Source organism: Euphorbia lathyris, chromosome 10 (assembly GCF_963576675.1).
Source record: "Euphorbia lathyris chromosome 10, ddEupLath1.1, whole genome shotgun sequence".
NCBI lineage: Eukaryota > Viridiplantae > Streptophyta > Magnoliopsida > Malpighiales > Euphorbiaceae > Euphorbia > Euphorbia lathyris.
In genome coordinates, this window is record NC_088919.1 from 42,687,866 (window position 1) to 42,711,676 (window position 23,811).

Sequence of the window (23,811 nt, forward strand, 5' to 3'; positions counted from 1 at the left end):
GGGCTATTAACAAGATCACCATCAAGTATAAGTTCCCGATTCCAAGGTTGGATGACATGTTGGACCAACTTGGCGGATCTCGAGTCTTCTCCAAGATTGATCTTAGGAGTGGGTATCATCAGATACGAATCCGATCTGGGGATGAGTGGAAGACTGCCTTTAAGACAAGAGATGGATTGTATGAATGGTTAGCCATGCCCTTTGGGATGACCAACGCCCCTAGTACTTTTATGAGACTGATGAATCAGGTGCTTCGCCCGGTGATTGGGAAGTTCGTAGTTGTGTATTTTGACGACATTTTGATCCACAGCCAGACCTTGGCGGAACATGAAGAGCACTTGCAGACAGTGTTTGACCTGTTAAGGAAACACCAACTATACGCCAACACCAAGAAGTGTGACTTTGTCATGGAGAGCTTAGTTTTCCTTGGATTCGTGGTCAGTGGGAATGGAATCCAAGTTGATGGGGAGAAGGTAAGAGCCATCCGAGAATGGCCTACCCCGAGGAACGTGGGGGATATCAGGAGTTTTCATGGGCTAGCAACGTTTTATCGCCGATTCATTAAAAACTTCAGTTCCATAGTGGCCCCGTTGACAGAATGTTTGAAGAAAGGAAGGGGGTTCGAGTGGGCGGACGCCCAAGAAGAGAGCTTCGCCTTGATCAAGGAAAAGCTGAGTACCGCGCCAGTGCTGGCGTATCCCAATTTTGATAAGCTGTTCGAAGTTGAGTGTGATGCCAGTGGAGTTGGGATTGGTGGTGTCTTGATGCAAGAAAAGAGGCCCATTGCATACTTCAGTGAGAAGCTCTGTGAGGCACGGCAAAAGTGGGCAACGTATGATCAAGAGTTTTATGCTGTAGTGAGGGCGCTGAAAGTATGGGAACATTACTTGGTGGGAAAAGAGTTCATCCTCTACACTGACCATCAAGCTCTCAAGTACCTGGGAAGTCAGAAACAACTTCGAAGCTCTATGCATGCCCGGTGGTCCGCCTTCATAGATAAGTTCCCCTATAAGCTTATCCATAGTGGCGGACGCCTTGAGTCGAAGGGTGTCGCTAATCAAGACAGTTAACTTGGAGACCGATTGTTTTGAACACATCCGAGGAGAATACGTGGCGGATCCTGATTTTGGTAGTATCTGGGAAAGGTGTAAGAACCAGCATGGAGATGGAGCGTATCACGTGATGGATGAGTATCTAATGAGGGGCAACCAACTTTGTTTACCCTGCACTTCCATCCGCGAGAAGGTTGTCCGTGATCTATATGGCGGATCCCTGGGGGGGACATTTTGGGCGAGACAAGACATATGAAGCACTGAGTTCCCGTTATTTTTGGCCCAAAATGAGAAGAGATGTGGCGTACCTGGTAGAACGATGCTATATCTACCAGACTGCCAAAGGACACGCTACAAATGCTGGCTTACAGCTACCCTTGCCTGTACCAGAAACCATATGGGAGGATCTGTCCATGGATTTTGTCCTAGGGTTACCCAGAACTCAGAGAGGCATGGATTCCATCTTTGTGGTTGTTGACCGGTTTTCGAAAATGGCACACTTCATACCATGCCGTAAGACTAACGACGCCTCAGCAACTGCCAAGCTATTCTTCAAAGAGATCGTCAGGCTACATGGCGTACCGAAGAGCATTGTCTCAAACCGTGACACGAGGTTCCTGAGTCACTTCTGGCGGACCTTGTGGGCTCTTTTTGATACTTCTCTGAAGTTTAGTACCACCGCCCACCCTCAGACAGACGGACAGACAGAAGTGGTCAATCGGACTCTGGGAAACTTACTGCGCAGCAAATGTAAGGATAAGCCCAGGATGTGGGACGTGGTTTTAGCACAAGCTGAGTTCGCCTACAATGGATCTGTACACTCGGGAACTGGGAAGTCACCCTTTGAGGTGGTATACACTAAGACCCCGAATCACGTCCTTGATATAGCCCATCTTCCCAAAGGAAACGTGACTGCAAACCAGCTAGCCAAAGACTATGTCCAGATGCACCAAGAGGTGAAGGAGACTCTTGAGGAGAGAAACCAGAAACTAAAAGCTAAGGCGGATGAGCACCGCAGGGACCTACAGTTCGAAGTGGGAGATGAGGTTATGGTACACTTGGGAAAAGAGAGACTCGCCAACGCCACAAGCAGCAAGCTTCGACCGAGAAAGTACGGGCCATATAAGATCACCAAGAAGGTCAATGCCAATGCCTATCACATAGCCTTGCCAAATTGGCTTGGTAAAGTCTCACCGGCGTTCAATGTTCGTGGCCTTAGCCCGTGGAAGTCAGATGGCCCTTTGGAGAACAACACAGACAAGCCAGTGCCGAATTCTTTTAAAGAAGGAGAGAATGATGCGGACATCCTAACTGGGATCAATAATAACATGTGCCTTGGCGGACCTCCTCTCGGCGTTCCCACAGAGGTTGTATCTAAGAGGGCGGATCCCCTGGACACGCGAGCGGGGCGGATCTAGGCGTACGCCATGAGGCGTACCAACAACTACACTGGGCGGATCTCAAGTTTACTTCCTGCCGAAGGAATTCACCAACAACCTCTGACGCTCTGTACCTGCACCTCTGGTCCTGTTGTATGGGCGCATTACCTATCTTACCCTCTTATTAATAACTGTATTGTAACCCTAGTAGGGGTAGTCCCTGTCCTTTGTTATCTTTTAGAGGGTGTATTTAAACCCTCATTTTGTAAGGATAAGACAACTTTTAATCAATCAAATATCATTTCTCTTTGAGATTAAGGTTTATACCTTTGTTTATCGGGATTCACTCCTTCTAGTCTAGCTAGAGAAGAAGATCTTTGTTGGTTTACGATTAAAACCTCCATTTATCGCTTTCAATCTATATCAAATACCCTTTTGAGATTAGGAGGAATCCTTTTATATTTGTTTTCGTCTGGTTATAACTAAGTAAGACGGCAAATATTTAGTCTCACTAATCTTTAAAGAAATCTGAATTAATAGTAGGAGAAATTTTCAAATACCAAGTCAAAGCTTTGGTATCCGATAAGACAAACAAGTGATATTGACATTATAAATGGTTCTATAATTGCGGAAAAATAATAATCTATATAAGGTAGAGCAGCCTGCTTCTTCTCTAACCTTATAATTTCTGAAATCAAAAGCATCTGATATGGCAACTTCACCTCAAACTGGAGCTCTGTTAATCTTTATGTTATTGTTGATCAATGTCATGGCAATCCAAGCTCACCTCTCCTCTAAATACTATGAAAAATCATGTCCAAAAGCACTATTTGCTATACCAAAGTCAGTCAGGACAGCAATTGCACAAGAAAAAAGAATGGCTGCCTCTCTCATTCGCTTGCATTTCCATGATTGCTTTGTTCAGGTTATTATTCCATGAGTGTTAATTCCAAATTAACCAATCTGGTTCTGTAGAATATTGTCATGGAACCGTTTTAATCAACCGTTCAAATTGATAGTTAAGGTCAAAACATATATTTTATATTAATTTTGGATACATCCCACCATGTGTTTTTAATTACACAATTAACGAGGTTACGAGGACTCAAACCCTCGACCCTTTGGTCTAAGAGGCTTTGATACCATGTCATGGAACCGTTTTAACCAACAGCTCAAGCCGATAGTTAAGGCCCAAACATATATCTTATATTAATCTCTAATAGTGTTTAATTACTTGATTTTGTAGGGATGTGACGCCTCAATCTTGCTTAACGAGACATCATCAGAAGAGGGTGAAAAGACTGCAATTCCAAATAATTCAGTAAGGGGTTATGAAGTTATAGACAATGCCAAATCTAAAGTAGAGAAGCTATGCCCTGGTGTCGTTTCCTGGGCTGATATCATCGCTGTGGCTGCAAGAGATGCCTCTGTATATGTATGTTCCAAAATTAGCCTAAATTACACTACAAGAAAAAGGGGATTTAATGACAGGTAATACCATCACTAAAAGTCTAATTCCACTCATTAAATGTTTTTAATGAGCGGAATATTCCCCTTGAGGAAGCCCTTCTTACTAAAAGTATTAGTGAGCGGAATAATTCCGCTCATTATTAACTTACAATGAGTGGACATTTACCTTTACCAAAAGTATGTATAATGATAAAAAATACACTAATTAAAAGTATTTATAATGATTAAAAATACACTCATTAGAAGTATTTATAATAATTAAAAATACACTCATTAGAAATGTTTACAATGATTTAAAATCCACTCATTAGAAATATTTATAATAATTAAAAAGCCTCTTATTAAAATTATTTATAATGATTAAAAATCTGATTTGGATTGAAGGGAGCTACTCTAAATTAGGTAACTCGACTCTCAAATAAATTAAAATAACTTAAATAATTCCAAAACACGGTTAAAAAAGAAGTAAATATATGACTATATTATATAAACATTGATAAAATTGAATCAGTATGCAAACAAATAGCCATGAGATATCACTTGTTCTAAGATCTGAAACCCTGTAAAAACCTCTTGATAGCCACGAGTGATCTCTTGTTCTAAGATTTGAGACCCTGTAAAAAACCCCTCATAGCAGAGACATAGAATTACCTATTACAGAAATCAATGCCAATGTACACAAATCATGCATTCCACCAAAAAAGTTTTAGAGAAACAATTAAAAAACACAAGAGGAGGGAAGGAAAATGGGAAGAAAATGAAGGCTATGAACGACCAAAATCTCTAATTATCCATCCTGAAAGGGGGTAGCATGGAGAGTATATACCAGCACTGCAGTAGGTGTAGCTAGTCCCCGTGCACATGGGCAAGCAATAACCTGCAATGATATTCATCAGTGTCAAACAGATCGGATAATGAGGTGACCAACAATATTTCAATTTCAAGATCTCAACATTGAGCAGCTTTCTGCAGAAGCAACATCACCAGATGACTAGAGAATTAGATATTACTGAGTGCCATACCAAAATGCTGCAAGAGAGCTGCAGAGCCAGTGAAATGGGATTCCCATGGTGAAATGGATTAGGAGAACCAAGCAGGGTAAATTCCATGAATATATCACTACTAATAACATGTTTTCATGTGAACACTCTTCTCGTTCATTTGCACTTTGGATACCAAATCAGAGACTTTAAATGGAAAAATAATCAGTAAAAAAAAGATGAAAGAGGGAAATATTAAGAAAACAAGCCCATAATTGAATGACACTGCCAAGATGAACACAAATAATCTATACATAAAAACCTAAAATATCAAAGACATTATGTAATTAGATATATCACTTCAGGTTGGGAACCTATCACTGCCTAAGAGAAAAGCATCTTAATCTCAGGAAAAGGCAAAGAAAAGATGCAACTATGCATCAATGATCCTAAGGTAAAATAATGTCAATTATTGTACCTGTGCATCACAGCAACTAGAAGATAGAAATGTGGAAATAACTTAGCAAAATCAATAAAATGATACAAAAAATCCACCACCCTAGAAACTTTGATAGTCACAACAGAAAAATAATATCAGAACTATGGAGAAAAGAGACCTTGTCTGCTAGCCGTTACACAGGAGCTTCTCTGCTTTGCGGTTCTTCTACCAAACGAACAATGTCTCCGATGTCAGTCTCGCCACCCGGTCTCTGCACTGCAACTGTTAGAGTTCCATTAAGGTTTATGCTTCCAGCTGCTACTTGACTCTAGCACAAGAATAATTCAAGCATGATTAGAAAATTTGCAGAAAGGTATGGAGTGGAGTGAAAATTAGTTGCAGGCTGAAAATTCATGCCTTAAGTAAAAACCAAAACAACTAAAGCAGTTCCAGTTTTCAATAGTCAACAATATAATGCAAACTACAGGCTGATTGAGGGGCCATGAACGTCTAACATTTGAGTAGAAATGAATATGAAATTGACAGTCAAATTCTTTAAGCTTTGAATGTACCTCTGGACTTTGCAAATTGACAGCCTGAGCAGCTTTTACTATAGCTTTTCCAACAGGATGAATAGTATTGGATTCCACACCAGCAGCTAAAGTTAGAGCATCAGCTTCCAACCATCCCTCGCTAGAAGTTAGTCTGCATCAAAGCATATTATTCCCAACTCAGTATACGATATGCAGGAATATCTATCAGAATATGAATCTTTTGAGAATTAGGGAGACTTCAAATGTCTCATCTTTCACAGAATTTCCCAAATAGACACTTATCCCATACTGAGTTGGTCTAAGAGGCTTTGATACCATACAAACAAGGACCTAACTCACCCCAAAAGAACCTCAAAAGAGGAGGATTGTCTGACATATATAGGAGCCATATAGCTCATCAATTAAGCATGTGGGGCATTTAACATGTCCAACAACCATACGACCCAAAAGCTAAAGCTGATAGGTATTTAACATGTCCAACAACCATATGACCCATATGACCCAAAAGCTAAAGCTGACATGTCCAACAAGTCAGAGGGGAAATAATACGATAATCAAAGACTTATATAAAGCATAAAGTAGAACAATATGATATTATGTTGCTAGGCATTTCAAAAGCAGCACAGGAAATCTTAGGTGTTGCAAGAGCAATCAGGTGTTGGCCAACAAATTTGAATTCCTCCAAGATACAGTTACATGGAACATGCATATGTGTGCAAGAAGAGAATATGCAAAATACCTCTGGACCCAATCTAGTGTTCCAACAGACACTCTCTTGTTCTCAATTAAGGCTACTGCACCAGACCCTGGTTCCTCCAAGAATGTTCCATCTTCCACCTGCAGTATCAAGATAAAAAAAAAATGCGGATTCAAGCTGCAAGTAAAAGAACTTCCATCATACCTAACAGTCTTGATCTTTGATCCCCTTTAAACTTATGCAACATCAGTCCGAATCATTCTTTTATTGACAGCAAGCTATAGAATAGCAATTATTTATGGATGATGTCTTAGAACATGGTTTCAAAGGCCAAATTTGGAAAACTAGAGTAAATCTTCGACATGTTCATGAATATTACTTATTAACATCTCCAAACGGTCTCATAACCCAGGGCTAAGATTAGCCCCCCAAATCTAAATTCCTGGCTCCGCCACTAATTGAAACTATAAATTTAAGTATGGCTTTAATACCTGACCCCAACACTGGAAATAGATATCCCCTTGCCTTCTTCAGCTCTCATTGTGAACTGCAGATACAGACTATCCCTTCTCAAAACAGAGGCAGTCATATCAATATGTGGAGGATCATTGAAATTTCCCAAGCCTGGAACAAGATGCACACAGACCCTCTCATCTCGGTACAACCTATGAAGCTATACCTTCCAACCACCATCCCAAAGTTCAAAAGGAAATCCAGGCGGGATAAAAGGGAGGCGTCTAAATTTCTGTTCAGGGATCATTGAAAACAAAAGGATGAAGGACACACATATAAACTATGACTCAGTGTTGTTAAAGGCGCAAGGCGCACTAAGGCGCAAGCGGGGTCCTGGAGCCTTGGCGCAAGGCGCAACTTAAGGCGCGCGCCCGAGCGACTCGAGGCGCACCAAAAAAAAAATCATAAATTTATAAAACTAGTCATAAATAATCAAAAACCAACAATAAACCATAAAATGCACTAGTTAAGTTCTAGTTAACTACTAAGACCTAATCTAAAACTCGTAATTCTAACTTAAAACAACTAATAGTCTTGACTCTAGAAATCTTTAACTTCCTAGTCTGCCTTCCTAATCTTCATCAGAATCATCATCATCATCGTCACTACTTCCATCATCATATGCTTCTTGAATAAGGTTCTCAATCTCCTCATCATTGTCACCTTCCTCATCAATGTACTCATCATCTACAAAGTCGGGTTCATCATCTATAAGATGCATTTTACCCTTATCTTTCTCTTTAGCCTGAGACCTAACACTTGAACTAGATGCATTTGCAGCATTTTTTACTACTCCTCTAGTTTGATAAGCACTTTCATCCGCTCCCATAGCATCACCAACATGAGCCCATCTCAATCCCTCATTTGGGTGTACTAGATCATCATCATCACCCGACTCCCCTCCATCCAATCTACCCATCAACCATTCATTGGAGTCATCTATATCTCTTAAAGAAATAGGATCAATAGTGTCACGAGTTTCACGATGAAACTTTTGTGCTCGGTTATACTTCACAAACACTAAATCATTCAACCGTTCTTGAGCAAGCTTATTCCTCTTTTTAGTATGAACCTGAAATATAAAATATACAATATATCATATATTTTGAAAATTAAGAATGATGCTAAAGCTAAACAGTAACACTAACAAAGTCCCTTACATGTTCAAACATGCTCCAGTTCCGTTCACATCCAGAGGCACTACACGTGAGGCTTAGCACTTTCACAGCAAAATTTCTTAAAGTTGGAGTGGAAGCTCCATAACAAGTCCACCAATCAGCTTTTACATCAATAGAAAATTGAGCTTAAATTGAAACTTTTAATTAAAACTTAGTTAATATTACAAAAGACTAATCAATATTAAATATTACCTGGAGATTTTGTGCTCCGATGCCTAATAGCAAATGGGTTCCCAAACAGCCCTTTTGCATATTGATACATACTTAGCTCTTGAAGGATAGTTTCTTGCTCCTCATCGTTACGACAAAGCCTCTGGACACATTCATAGAACCCATTACAAACCTCTACATTCGAGAGGACATCATTCGAATAGAAGTATTCCGGGTTAAGATAATTTCCAGCCGCATGTAAAGGTTGATGAAGTTGACAATTCCATCTTTTGTCTATATATTCATAGACTTCCTTGTATTTCTCTTGCTTCTTCTCACTGTTCTCAAAAGCCTTAGCAATGGCTTCTTTAGCTCTATCCATCGCTTCATAAATGTACCCCATCGGTGGCCTTTTCTCACTATCAACCAATCTAAGAACACGAACCAATGGACCAAATATCTTTAAGATATAAAGAATATTCGTCCAAAATTTATCCGACATCACAATTAGAACAACTTTTTTACCACCGGCCTCTTTTGCCCACTTGCTACTTGTCCATTGTTCTGAAGTGAACATCTTCCTCAGATTATGTTTTTCTTGATGTAAGCGTTGAAATGTTAAAAAAGCAGTTGCAAACCTTGTCACCCCGGGCCTAGCAAGATCTCTTTTGTTAGTGAACATCCTCAACATGTTCACTACACCCGGTCGAACATACATGTAGGAATTCAAGGTTATTCCCTTCTTCAAAGTTAGTTGAACTTTAGGCATCTTTCCTATATCCTCCAATATCAAATCAATGCAATGTGCAGCACATGGAGTCCAAAACAAATGTTTGTTTTCTTTCATTAACTTTTTACCTATGAAAAAATAAACATAACTCCATAAATATAAAAATTGAAAATAAGCATTAAACATGAATTAAACTTAAATAAGCGTTAAACCACACTAACCTGCATTGACATTGTTAGCAGCACTATCAGTAACAACTTGAACCACATTTTCAACACCCACACGGTCCACCATCTTTTGAAATAGTGAACACATCAAAGCTCCTGTCTTTGAATGTTCAGAAGCATCAACAGACTCTATAAAAACAGTCCCACTCGGAGAATTCACCAAAAAATTGATCAAAGTCCTACTCCTCTTATCAGTCCAGCCATCTGACATTATCGAGCATCCATACTTCGACCATTCAGCTTCATAACTCTTCATTGAGTCCTTCACTTCATTAACCACCTTATTTAGAAAAGGAACACGCACTTCATGGTAAGATGGAGCTTTCATACCAATACCATATTCACCTATCGACTCAACCATAACGTCAAAACTCGGGTATTTGACTGCATTGAATGCAATGGCAGCATCATACATCCACTTGGTAATATCCAAACATGCTCTTTCTCGCAGTTCCTTCTTACATGCATCATTTATCGTTGTTTGCTTCAACTTCGATTCTTTTCTACTTTTCACCACCTTTTCTGCTCTAGGTGTGAAATACAAATCTATTTGACCCTTTTGTCGTGGTCTTTTTGATTTTTTCCCAAGTTTGGTATTGCTCCTTTTCAATGGTTCAACTTCAAATGCTATATCATCTTCATTCGAATCGTCACCCAAAGTTTCTACATCCTCAAAGTCCATAAATGCATCTCTTTGATTTTGAAGAATGGATCTTTCGGTCTTCTTCTTCACCATAGAGGATTCAATCTCATCATAAACATGTTGTGGAGCATTCTTACACTTCTTCGCATTTCTATAACCTCCTACAATGTGTTGTTTGATTCGACTAATCCCACCTCTGAATGTAATACCACAGAAATTACAATTCAAATCATTCTTATTCTTTGCCTCCAACATTTTACAATATTTCCACCCCGGGTCTTTTGAAGTAAGAGTACAATCAATTGTAGAACTATTGGGCTTATCAGTCCCGGAAGCCGAAGCCATTGCGATTCACCTACACATAATAACATAAAACTTAAACATTTATAATCAAAACATTTGAATAGCATATTCTGAAATTGAAATGAAACATAAACATAAGCATATAAACATGTTCAAATAACATAATCTGAAACATAAACATAAACATAAACAATAAAATATTCCAAATGAAATAGACACTAACATATTCAGAAATTGAAAAAACAACAACAGAAACACAAACAGAAAAAAAACACATGAATTCAGAAACCCAAAATGGAACTGAAAAAAAAGTTGTTCAAAACAAACTGAAACTGCAAAAAAAAACAGACACTAACATAAATTTGGAAAAAAAAACAAGAATAGAGGAAGAACCAGAGAAACAAAACACAGAGGAAGAAACAAAGAACATAGAAAGAATAGAAAAAGAAGAGAGCAAGAAGAGAAGAAAATAATAGAAAGAAGAGAAGAAAATAATAGAAAAAAGAGTAGAACAGAAAAAGAATTGGAAAACAGAGTACAGAGAACAAGAGAGAAGATAAGGAAGAGTACAGGAAGAAGAAACAAAAGAGAAGGAAGAAACATACCTGATGATGGAAGAAGAGCCGTTGTTGGATCGATGATGGAAGAAGAGCCGTTGTTGGAGGGAGAGCAAACTTTTGGAAGCTGCGAGTTAAGTGCGATATGTCTGCTACTTTTTTTCTTTTCTTTTCCTTTTTGAAGTTAGAAACCCTAAAATACCCTAAAAACCTAATATACCCTCAACTCAACCCTAAAATATCATAAAATACCCTAAATTACCAATAAGGAAGCCAAGGCGCGCCAAGGCGCGCGCCTTGTGCCTGGCTTGAGGCGCACAAAGGTGCACCAAGGCGCGCGCCTTACTGCCCGCGCCCGCCTTTGGTCACCAGAGGCGCTAAGGCTGGAGCCTTGGCCGAGGCGCGCCTCAGGCGCGCCTTTAACAACACTGCTATGACTTCCATATTAAATAATGCAACGACAACAATTTTTTTGTGATGAAGAAACTTATAAAGCCACTTCAAGCAGTACATAAGATGCTCATGGCCGGCTTTACTAAAGAAAAGCCTAAACAAATATAAAGCTTGTGGATGAAACTTATGAATTTCCCTGCAATGAATCAACATACACACGAATTCTCTCAATTCCGGACATCCTTCAATGAGATATGCCCCCAACCAGCATCCTCAATTTCAAAAGAAAATCAATCCAGGACGAAGACGGTGGGTTACAATTTCTGTTCAGGGATCATAAAAAACAAAAGGCTCAAGGACACACAAATCATCCATGACTTCCATATTAAACAATTCAATGACAAAAAAAGTTTGTGATGAAGGAACTTATAAAGCCACTTCAAGCCTCATGGAATGATATAGACAATGGGGATGGCCAGCTTTACTGAAGAAAAGCCTAAACAAATATAAAGCTTGTGGATGACACTTATGAATTTCCTTGCAATGAATCAACATAAACACGAATTCTCTCACTTCCGGACATCCCTCGAAGAGATACGCCCCAACCAGCATCCTCAATTTCAAAAGGAAATCCATCCAGGACAAAGACAGTGAGTTTCAATTTGTGTTCAGGGATCATAAGAAAACAAAAGGCTCAAGGATGAAACTTATGAATTTCCTTGCAATGAATCAACATAAACATGAATTCTCTCACCTCCGGACATCCTTCAATGAGATACGCCCCAACCAGCATCCTCAATTTCAAAAGAAAATCTATCCAGGACAAAGAAGGTGGGTTACAATTTCTGTTCAGGGATCATAAAAAACAAAAGGCTCAAGGACACACAAATCATATATGACTTCCATATTAAACAATTCAATGACAACAATTTTTTGTGATGAAGGAACTTATAGAGCCACTTCAAGCATGATGGAATGATATAGACAATGGGGATTGCCGGCTTTACTGAAGAAAAGCCTAAACAAAAATAGAGCTGGTGGATGAAACTTATCAATTTCCATGCAATGAATCAACATAAACACGAATTCTCTCACTTGAGGACATCCCTCGAAGAGGTACGCCCCAACCAGCATCCTCAATTTCAAAAGGAAATCCATCCCGGATATAGACGGTGGATTTCATGTTCTGTTCAGGGATCATCACATATCATCCATAAAATCCCCAAATTTCAATAGAATCTACAATTAGTAGAAAATGTGATGTCTTGCTAAATAATGATTAGGGTGAAATCTAAGATAATGGAAAGGTAAAAATATGTTTAAGGAGGAACAGAAGAAGAAAAGAAGGGTGTTAGAAAAGCATACCAAGTTTTTTCATCTCTCAGCCGCAACGAGTCTGAGAACCGCCCTAGAAGGTGGACCAGAGATCATTATACCAATAATATACCGCTAGTATAAGATGAATTCGAGGCTGAAGCGGAGGCAAAGGCAGAAGCAGAGCCGAGGTGGAGACGGAGGCGGAGGCGGAGGCGGAGGCGGAGGCGGAGTCCAAAGTAGTCTGTGTAAAGGGGCATTCTCTTTATGAGATAGGGAGAGAGAAACGATGTGCTTTTAGGGTTTTATTTGTTTTTTATTTATTATCACTTATTTTTGTTTTATTTTGGTGGGAACTTTGCCTCCATAAATTTTGGAAATGATAATAATGAGCTGAATTTTGTTTAAGTTACTGAAAAATGCAATATTTGATCATTATAGGTATTCCGATCATTAAAATTATAAAAATTAATGCTTTTAATGATGGTTTATTATACATCCATTAAGTTTTGGTCATTACTACTTGTTTTTCTTGTAGTGTTATATACGTGTTGTACAATATTTGTCTTTTTCACACTCTGCGTTACCAGTCAACTTTTGAATTTTAAAATGGTCGCGTGACCTGTCACAATACTGGTTATTGTATACAAGATGTGAAATAGGATAAAAGTTGTACCCTAATTTACCCTTCAAAATGATTATATCTTCCTCATTAATTTATGATCTTCATTTTATAACAAAATCAGGCTGGAGGTCCATCTTGGAGTGTAAAGCTTGGAAGAAAGGATTCAAAAACTGCAAATAAAAACCTAACTTTCATAGAACTCCCAAGCTTTTCAGACGGATTACATAAACTTATATCTCGCTTTAAAACCAAAGGTTTCACTGCTAGAGACATGGTTGCTTTGTCAGGTTTAATTACCATTACCACTTCTTCCTTTTCATTGATTGTGTTCTTCAATTTGGGGATGAAATAAAGCAATTGAGTTTCTCAAAATTGCAGGTTCTCATACACTAGGGCAAGCTCAGTGTGGTACATTTCGTGAAAGGATATACAATAATAAGAGTAACATTGATGCCGGATTTGCAAGAAGTCGCCGCCGAAGTTGTCCTGCTGTTGGTGGTGACCGGAATTTGGCTGCACTTGATTTGGTGACTCCTAATTCATTTGATAACAGATATTTTAAGAATTTGATTGAAAAGAAAGGGCTTCTTCATTCTGATCAGGTTCTTTTTAGTGGAGGTTATACTGATAATATTGTGTTGGAATATAGCAGAAATAATAAGAAATTCTACTCAGATTTTGCATCTGCCATGATCAAAATGGGAAACCTTATCAATCCTTCGAGGGGAGAGATAAGGAGAATATGCAGTGTTGTTAACTAGTTCTCAGTACAAAATGGTAAAATCAGATGTAACAAAACAAATATATTTGTAATTTATCTTCAATCAATTGTTCATTAATAGACTGACATTGGTTTGGTTGCTCCATTCTTTCCATTGAGTGTCATTAATTCTTATGACGAAGCTTATTAGAGTTAATTTAATTAACTTTTTTAATTATAGTGTTCTATGGTTAATTAGCTTTTAAATTGTTTTACTTTGTTACTGTTCCTCTAGAGAAAGTACAAAGTTAGTGATTGAAAAAAAATATTAGAGAGAGAAAGTAATTTAAAGACATAGAAGTTAGAGAAAGAAAGAAATTTGAAGAGTGAAAAAGAAATAGAGAGAAGAAAATGGAAAAATGGAGGGTTTAGGGTAAAAGAGGGAAATAATAAAAATTGATTGTTTTTTAATTTGTGGGTTCCACTTTGCTAATGACCTGAATGAAAATGATGAGGTGTCGCATTAACCAAACGTTGACCGGTCATTTTGATCAGTTGTACACCAAAGTGAGAGGTTATCTATAAAGTCATATATATAAATTTGAAGGTTGTAAACCAAAGTTTGAAATAAGGCAAATGTTATACAACATTGATGAAATTTACACGCTTAATTGATAACACATTATATCCTATTTATAAAATTTACATAAAATGCCACATCATCATACATTCATTATTATATATTGATATATGTAAACTTCACACCGCTTTTCAGGATGAAATTACCAAACTAGTGGATAACACTCCCATTTTGACTATAGAAGGTTGCATTTTATTGCCAGTCAAGGGCTTTGTAAAGATGTCTACAAGTTGTCTTTCTGTTTAAATATCTCGAGTTGCCAAAAAACCATTTAACAAATATTCTTGCACAAAATGACAATTAATGTCAAGGTGCTTGCTTCGTTCACAAAACACCGGATTTGCTGCAATATGAATGGCTGTTTGATTGTCGCAATAAAACTGAATATGTAGTTTAACTGGTATACAGAATTTCCTAAGAATTTATAACATCCATTTCAATTCACAAGTTGTCATGCCTATAGCACGACATTCAAATTTAGTCGATAACTTACTGAGTTTTGTTTCTTAGTCTTCCAAGAAACTAAGGAATTTTCGAGAAAGACACAGTAACCTGCGATATATTTTCGTGTCTCTTCACACCTAGCCCAATCTGAGTCACAGTACATGGTAATTGAAAAGAACTATGAACCGGATAAAATAACAGATACTTGATTGTGTGCTTAAAATATCTAAGCACATATAAAGCAGCCTCCATAGGAATTTGTGTAGGAGTAGAGTCATATATTCACTAAGTTGTTGTGTCGGATAGGTTATGTCATGCCTAATGAATCTGAGATACAACGATCTCCCAACTAGTCTCCTAAACTGATATGGATATTTGTATACTGCTGAATCTGATTCTAAATTGATTCCAGACCGAAAAGGACTAGTTGCAACCCGAGCTTTATTCGTTTATGTGCCTTTTAAAAATTCAACGATATACTCATGTTGTGTTAATAACAAACCTGCCTCGGACCTAGCAAGATGAATGCCTAGAAAGAAATGGGCAGCACCTCTGTGTTTGATCGTAAACTTTTGATGCAAATGAATTTTTACATCATTTATCAATGCATACGATGTTCTAGAAATCAGAATATCATCAACACACTATACCAAAACCCCCTTCAGACGACGGTTAAAAACCGTTGTCCCGCGAGATATAAATCTGTCACATCCGTCTATTGCACCTTCAGACGATGGTTAGGTTCTGTCATTTGAAGATATTATACATGACATCATCCTAGTCTCGTACTGTCATATGAACATTGTTACGATGCATCTTTTTATTTATTAACGTCACTTTTAATGTCATCACATGACATACTAATAATTAAAAATGTCAAATCGATATATGGGAAATTGGCATATTGGTATTCGCTGTGACAGTTTTTATAATAATTTCTGTCGTAGTAACTTGTATCAGATGGCATAGGTCTTAATCAATCATGTCAAGAGATTTGTTTTAGATGACAGATTCTTTTAATCTAATGTCTTTTTATTGTCGTTTAGATGATATTTTTTTAAACGTAAATGTCACTCCTTGCCTTCTTCTTCGAATGATTCTGGAAATGAACAATAATTATCAAATGAACAAGAATTTCTGTATATCAATGATTTTAATTTTACTGGAGACTAATGCTCATAATCTGGTTACATTTGAACTACACAAAATAACTGAATGAATGTCTGATGACAAAAAAATATAAGCAATTAATGTACATCTCCAAATCTGTATATATAGTCAGAGGCGTGGTGGTGTTGATTGGAAAGCCAAATCCAACTTGAACTGAAGCATATCTAAGTCATCATCTCCTAGAATCCCCAAAGTCTTGGTATCTGCAAAACCAATTGATGATGCTCATTAATTACACACCGTATACAGATAGACCTAATTAATCTCAATTTACCCTTTCTCCATTCTGAGACCCTTCATTTACCCACCCACATTATAAATAGGAAGCGTTTACCAATTATCAATAGTCACCCAGGGCAACGTAACACTATACTTAAAGATTGTTATGTCGGGCAGGAATAGAAGGAACCTCTATCGTAATGTTGAGTTTCAGATTGAACAACTCCGATATGAGGCACCTAGGTGGCTTGTCAATATACATGGTCCTGACCGGCAGCAATGGACTGCCGTGATGAATGACCCTCCAAACACCCCTTATGAAGGAGGTGTATTCATAGTCCAAATGGACTTCCCTGTCGATTTCCCCTCCACACCTCCAGTTGTAAGAACATGCATAAACTTGTTAACACACATAAATCAGTTCATATCTTTGTAAATACACTCATGATACTACTATTGTTCGCAGGTAATATTCAGGACCAAAATTTACCATCCTAATATTGGTCCCTTGGGCATGTTTCTATGCCCCAGCTACTTGATCGCCCTGCCCATAGTATTGCCACGGTAAGATGTAAATCTATGTATTTTTTACCCGTAAATTTATCTATTCATGTTTGGGGTCTAATTTAACTCATGTTTGGGGTCTAATTTAATTTATCTATGCATTTTATAGCTGCTGTGGAATATTTATGGACTGCTGGTAGAGCCCTTCATTGAGGGGACATTTCCTGGCCGAGAGTGAATTATTGAACGATACATCAGCAATAGGGCAGGTTATGTAGCAACTGCCAGGAGATGGACTGAAGAGCATGCAATGGATATATGATGTGCAAATAGCAAGCAAGGGGGGCATTATGATGTGACGTGCGAATAGTGTTCAAGGGGGGACGTGATGTGCGAATAGCAAGGAAATTTGGATGTTGGGCAACCATTGAGTTAGATGGTGTCGACTACTGGATGGGCATAGAGCCAATCTTGAAGAACAGAATGATTACTGATTACAAATTTACTTGGTAATCAATCTGATCTTCAATGTTGGCTCCATGCCCCTCCAGTATTTGACGCCATTTAACTCTGATGGTTCCCCATCATCCCGATATCCTTGTTTACCATTTGCACATTCTTGAAGCAAGGAGATTTTGATGCTAAAGAAACACTAGAGCTGGATGGTGTGGACTACTAGATGGGCATAGAGCCAATCTTGAAGAACAGAATGATTACTGATTATAAATGTACATGGTAATCAATTTGATCTTCAATGTTGGCTCCATGCCCCTCCAGTACTCCACTCCATCCATCCAGCTCCAGTGTTTCTTTAGCATCAAAATCTCCTTTCTAATCACGCATCACGCCCCCCTCCCTTTGTACGCTATTCGCACGTCACATCATAATGCCCCCCTTGCACGCTATCCTTTTTTGATAGGCAATACAAAGTAGACAACTTATTCAAGTAGACATATATATGTATATTCAAGTGGATGATAACATGCTATAACAAAGTAGTCAACTTATTCGTTTATGTCTATTAAATTGAATCAGTTCTACTTCTTAACACATAACATGCTAAATTGATATGAAACATATGTCTATTCTTGAATCAGTTACTTCATAAACAGAACATAAAACAAGCCAACATATGTCTCATCAGCATAACTCATGTTAAAATAGAAAAGAATTAGGCAAGTTCATCATTTTCAGCTTTAAGAGTATGCACGATCAGCTACCTTCCTAAACATAATATCAAGTTCATAACTTATGCTGATAGCATCGAAAACCCATCAACATCCTGAATGGTTTCAATCAAATAACAAGCCAAGTGGAAGGTATATTGTAAACTTATCTCATCACCATCCTGAATGGTTTCATAACATTTTCAGGTTTAAGAGTATGCCTAACATGTTGTAACAAATAGACAACTTATTCGTGCATATCTAAAACTTGTTCTCATAGCATCATAAAGCCACCACTACGTACCTGCCACTTGGATTGTACAGTTCATGATGAAGTTAGCATGGTGATGAAGTGTATAATACTGTCACCACAAGCTTAGTCATAAACTTGTGTTGTTAGAATCATACAACTTCATCACCATGTTAAACACTTTTCCATAAGCATAACAAGCCAAGTGACATGATACATAGTAATGGAGATTTAGGAGTATGCCTAACATGCTATAACAAGTAGACAACTTATTCAACTGAACATGCTATAACAAGCATACAACTTATTCCTTACTTATCATCATAGGTCATGTTCAAATAAAAAAGATAATGGTGATATCAATTAGCCTAAATTTACCTTTTAATACATGCTTCATACATGCTCAATGACCCTTTTACAATGTTCCTCTAATACTTGATGCATGATTAATAAGCTACATACTCATACAGAACCTCAAACATAAACATCAACAGAACATCATACATAAACATGTTTCATACACATACACATACTCAATCACTTCTAGCAGTATAACTCATAGGTGTAAGAGTAGTGCCAATCACAATGAACATTCAAAGCTTTAGAGTATGCCTAATCAGCCACATGTTCAATGACCCTTTTACAATGTTCCTCCAATACTTGATGCATGATTAATAAGCTACATGCCCAAATAAACAATCGTACACATACTCATACAGAACCTCAAACATAAACATCAACAGAACATCATACATAAACATGTTTCATACACATACACATACTCAATCACTTCTAGCAGTATAACTCATAGGTGTAAGAGTAGTGCCAATCTCAAAGAACATTCAAAGCTTTAGAGTATGCCTAATCAGGCACATGTTTAATGATCATTCATACATGAACTCTATGAGTCCTAGGTTCCAAAACAGCACATCAAACAATATATATACTAAATCAGGCTAGTTTCCTAAATCAATGAGTTCTAGGTTCCAAAACAGTACATTAAACATACACAAGCACTTCTAAAGGCATGACCAATCAGTTCAAACCAACTTAACATTAATATATATTCAGTAAGTTAAAGAAATCTCCCCATATGCTAAAGGCATGAACCGATTGACAATCTCTTCAGTCAGCCTTCGCATGTAGCATTCTTACTATCCCTGCAAATATTATGGTCAAATAAAAAGAAATTAGAACATCTTCAGCAACCGGCAATGTATTACCCTAGGTTAAAAAAGATAATGACCCAAGAATTTCATCGGTGAATCTAACAATGAATACAATAAAATCAGTATCTAAGCGAGAGATCTAACCCTTTAAATCATAGCTTTGAAAATCAATAGATCCTTATTCCAGCTCCTGAAATCGACATACACAAAAGTAAATCGGATGAGGAAAAGAGAGAGTAAGGACCAATGCCAATCAATAGATACTTACCAGTACTGTGTTTATAGCTCACTCAGTGATTGCATGTCCAAATAAGCCATGACGATAGAGAGGGGTGAAGCTCTTGCATAACCTAAAATGGGGTTTAGGATTAGAGAGAGGGTTTATATATCAGCTGAAAATTTCAGTCAAACAAGAGCGCCTAAAATTTGGGGATTGACCGCGTAAGTGAAATTTCATTTGCCGCTTTTTTGTTTTCGGCAAACAATGACATTCATTTATTATAAGTGTCATCTGTTAAGTAAGTGAAATTTAACGAAAACACGCGTTTTCTTTGGATGACAGGATTATGTAATCGTAATGTCATCTAAGAATCGAACGCATTTTTTTCGCTTTCAGATAACATACAGTTAAAATACTGTCACGAAAAATATTCAGACGACATGAAAACAAATGTCTGTCATGTATCTTGTCATCTGAAAGGGAAAATGGCATAGTGACATATGCAATTAAAAAAATTCAGAATCAGTTTGTCTATTAAATAAATAATGATCGTGTATAGACTTAACAAATCCCTATTTCAACAATGTTTGTGTAAATCTATTAGTGATCAACTCGATTTAAGCCATAAATTGACTTAGACAGCTTGCAAACCTCTCATTTTTTAGCCTTTTGATAGCCTTATGGAGGTTCCCTATATAACTTTTTTTCAATCTGACCATGCAAATAGGCACTATTGATGTCTATCTGGTGTATAGGCCATTATTTTGATGTTGTAATAGGCAGAGACATTCTTACTGTTACTATTTTTGTGATAAGTGAAAAACTATCTATATAATCCACACCAACCAACCTAGATTTATACTTATCCACAAACCCATCAGAGTTATATTTCTCCCAAAAAGCCCATCCACTAGTTATAACTTTTTTATCCTTAGGTAAAGGAACAAAATCCCAAGTTTGGCTACTCTCCAAAGTTTTTAACTTTGTTTCCATAGCCAGGGCGGTAAGGTTTAGGATGTGGCTCGGGAACCAACCCAAACTTACTCAAGACGGACTGATTAATGATATTCACTTGGCTTCCTCCGTCAATCACCATCTCACACTTCCCAAGAAAGCATCGAGTTCTAAATAATTGATGTCATGGACTATGTTCCTCTTCATTAGACACTATAGGATACGACTTCCGGGATACGCCCTCACCACAATGCTATGGCACGCCCATGTAACCTTCTTCCCTCCTGATACTCATGTCGCGGGCGGTTTCAAGAGAGGCTAGGAACCACATCCGCCAGGTTATTGATTGTCGGGTCTAGATAAGATATTAGTTTGTTCGAGCTTTTTGGAAGCTAATCTTGAATTGAGGTGATTGTCTCGTGAATCCTACTGGCTAGGGTCATTTTCTATTTCTTCTGGCTAGGCGCCTCTTTCTATTTCTTCGAGAAAGGGGCCCTTTTCTATCTCCGGTAGAAGCTGACAGTTCGTCCATGTCGTGTCTAACTTGAGGTGAGTATAAAGAAAGTAATGATAAATAGGGATTATTGTCTAAATAGGATTCATTGTTAGTATAATATTATATTTATATTATTTCTAGTTAGATACAAATACTTGCCTCTACATTGAATATAAGAGAATACTCTTTTTCTTATTTCTGCCTTCCTTTCTTGTGACGACTAGGAATGGGTAAATCAAAAGTTTCACTTCGAATTTCGGCTCTGGAAAACCGGCCACTAGTTACAAAGCAAACATAAGATATTGAGAGGGCTACCACAGTTGGGTGTCAAGCAAATTAGCCCCTATTTCTAAAGTAGGAAATAAAAGTTCATTTTCTCTTCACAAATTCCTCAAGCATTTTATAATAGATTTGTAATTTTAATTATTTAATATCTGATGTAATAAAAAGGAGAAAGAAGAATAAAGAATAAAGAAAGAGGCCTTTTCTCTATAGCAGTATGTTACTGAAACTTTTTGAGCAAAGGCAATTAATATGCTAATTTAGCAATCTTACAAGTCAAAACATAGCCTGGCTTTTTCTTTTTCCTCTAACATGATGCTTTCTTCTTAATTTCACTTTTTCAGCTTCATCTTTCACACACTTTAAATTACTTTTGGAATAGGGAGCGCATTGAAATGTCTTAAACACCAGCAAAATATTTTGCACTATTTTGACTAAATATAAGAACATAAGAATGAAATCACTTATGATCACATGTAAATGTTTATATTTGCAATATTAACATTTGACGAAATGAATTACAAAATAATAAATTCAATGAAAAACAAAACAAGTTCCTTTACATTTAACTTTGGAATAAAAAGAATGAAAAAATATGAACAAAACATGAACAACTAGTTGACAGCACTGCAGATCTTCCTAATTTGGTCAGCATTTGGATTGAGAAGATTTCCCATTTTGATCATAGCAGATCCAAAATCAGAGCTGAAAGTAGAAGGGCTCCTGCTATAATCCGACACAATGCTATCAGTAGAGCCTCCACTGAAAAGGATTTGATCAGATTCAAGAAGACCTTTCTTCTGAATCAGATTCTTGAAGTAATTGTTATCAAAAGAATTGGGCGTAACCAGATCAAGTGCAGCCAAATTCCCATCACCGCCACTCGTTGGACAAGCCCGACGACGAGTGCTAGCAAAACCAGCATCAATATGGGAGCCATTAGTGTAAATCCTATCACGAAAAGTAAAGCATTGAGCTTGACCCAAAGTATGAGCGCCTGATAAAGCAACCATATCTCTAGGACTTAATCCTTTAGTTTGAAAGCGAGAAATGAGCCTATCAAGCCCATCTTTAAAACTAGGCAATTCGGATTCAGCTAGACTTCTACTCGCTGTAGCTGAGTCTTTTCTTCCGAGCAGTACAGTCCAAGACGGTCCACCCACGTAAGCAGAAGCATCTCTTGCAGCGACAGCGAGAATATCAGCACAAGAAACAACTCCAGGACATATTTTCTCTACTTCAGTTTTTGCAGTTTGGATAACGTTGTAACCCCTTGCGGAATCTTTATTAGGGAGAGCTGATTGTTCGCTCTCGACGGATGGAGCCTCGTCTAGTAGAATTGAGGCGTCGCAGCCTTGAACGAAGCAGTCGTGGAAGTGGAGACGGATGAGAGAAGCGGACATTCTTCGTTCTTTGGCTATGGCGTTTCTTATTGAAGTTCGGATTGTGGTCAGTGCGTTTGGACACGAAAGTTTGGTAAAATGTGGAAGTGAGTTGGGCATGGCAGCATGAACTGCTTAGAAGCAGCACTAATATTGTAAATAGAAATGTTTTTCGAGCTGCTGAACTTGCCATGATTCTATCTGAAAATGTTGATTTGAAGAAGAGATTAAAAGGATTATAGGAGTAGAGAGAAATGGTTAATGATGAAGAAGGAAGGGGAAGGAGGATGGGCTTATATAGAAAATAATGTCAGCGCATGATTATATTGGAGGCAATACGCGTAGAAGTTGTCAATTTCTTGTGAGGACTAAATCCTAATTCTCCACTTGCATGCACTACGTACATGGATTTCATCCAGCTCATTAATTATATAATAATATATTGTTTAATTTTGAATGTAAATTCAACTCATAAGAACTATTCTAATATTTCATCCGGTCAACATCATATTTATTTATAAGAGGATAGATGGTTCATTTTCAGTTTATATCATCAACTTGTAATTTTGCTAAACAATGCAATACTACTGAATTTACTTAATCACTAATTACATTAATTACATCTAATAATTACTAGTGTTTGATAAAACTTAAAATTAAAATAAATAAATAAAGGTTTAAACCATACGCAATTCTCTGAATTTGTTAATTTGGGTCATTTTGCTCCCTTAATTTACGGGACGACCTATTTTCCCCCTCAACTATTTAAAAGTGGTATTAGTAACCTCATCTTTTCATTATAACGGAAACAATATGAAGTTCCAATATTAGTATAATACAATATAAATGTTCATGGAAGTATTGGAACCACCCTACATATATTAAGACGATTTAAAAGGAATTAAAGCTATATGCAATTTTTACAAGAGAACTTGTGTACTATTTATACAAACCTCATTTGCAGCTTGTTTTAGTAGTGCATAACCAGTTTTATTATGACATCGGTGCTTG

General features: G+C 37.5%; 2 protein-coding genes and 1 pseudogene across 3 annotated transcripts; 1 reads left to right on the forward strand and 2 right to left on the reverse strand.

Annotated features, from left to right (window-relative positions):
* The first annotated feature begins 3,140 nt into the window (after nucleotides 1-3,140).
* Nucleotides 3,141-13,965, forward strand: LOC136209451 (lignin-forming anionic peroxidase-like). Its single transcript, XM_066000913.1, has 4 exons — nucleotides 3,141-3,356; nucleotides 3,678-3,866; nucleotides 13,326-13,491; nucleotides 13,583-13,965. The coding sequence occupies exons 1-4, from the start codon at nucleotides 3,141-3,143 to the stop codon at nucleotides 13,963-13,965; spliced, it is 954 nt and encodes a 317-aa protein (XP_065856985.1).
* Nucleotides 5,525-12,855, reverse strand: LOC136209039 (uncharacterized). 2 transcript variants are annotated; one of them, XM_066000386.1, is made up of 9 exons: nucleotides 12,631-12,855; nucleotides 10,921-12,078; nucleotides 9,364-10,367; nucleotides 8,455-9,270; nucleotides 8,245-8,363; nucleotides 7,063-8,156; nucleotides 6,614-6,711; nucleotides 5,893-6,025; nucleotides 5,525-5,646 (listed from the first exon to the last, which is right to left on the reverse strand). In XM_066000386.1, exons 3-6 carry the CDS (start codon nucleotides 10,355-10,357, stop codon nucleotides 7,656-7,658), a joined length of 2,430 nt encoding a protein of 809 aa, XP_065856458.1. In that variant the 5' UTR covers nucleotides 10,358-10,367; nucleotides 10,921-12,078; nucleotides 12,631-12,855; the 3' UTR covers nucleotides 5,525-5,646; nucleotides 5,893-6,025; nucleotides 6,614-6,711; nucleotides 7,063-7,655. The 2 variants fall into 2 exon arrangements, with proteins under 2 accessions (XP_065856458.1, XP_065856459.1); XM_066000387.1 differs by having other exon boundaries at nucleotides 10,921-12,110.
* Nucleotides 13,966-21,814: 7,849 nt separating the features above from the next.
* On the reverse strand, nucleotides 21,815-23,067 carry LOC136209293 (lignin-forming anionic peroxidase-like; annotated as a pseudogene).
* Between the last annotated feature and the right edge of the window lie 744 nt (nucleotides 23,068-23,811).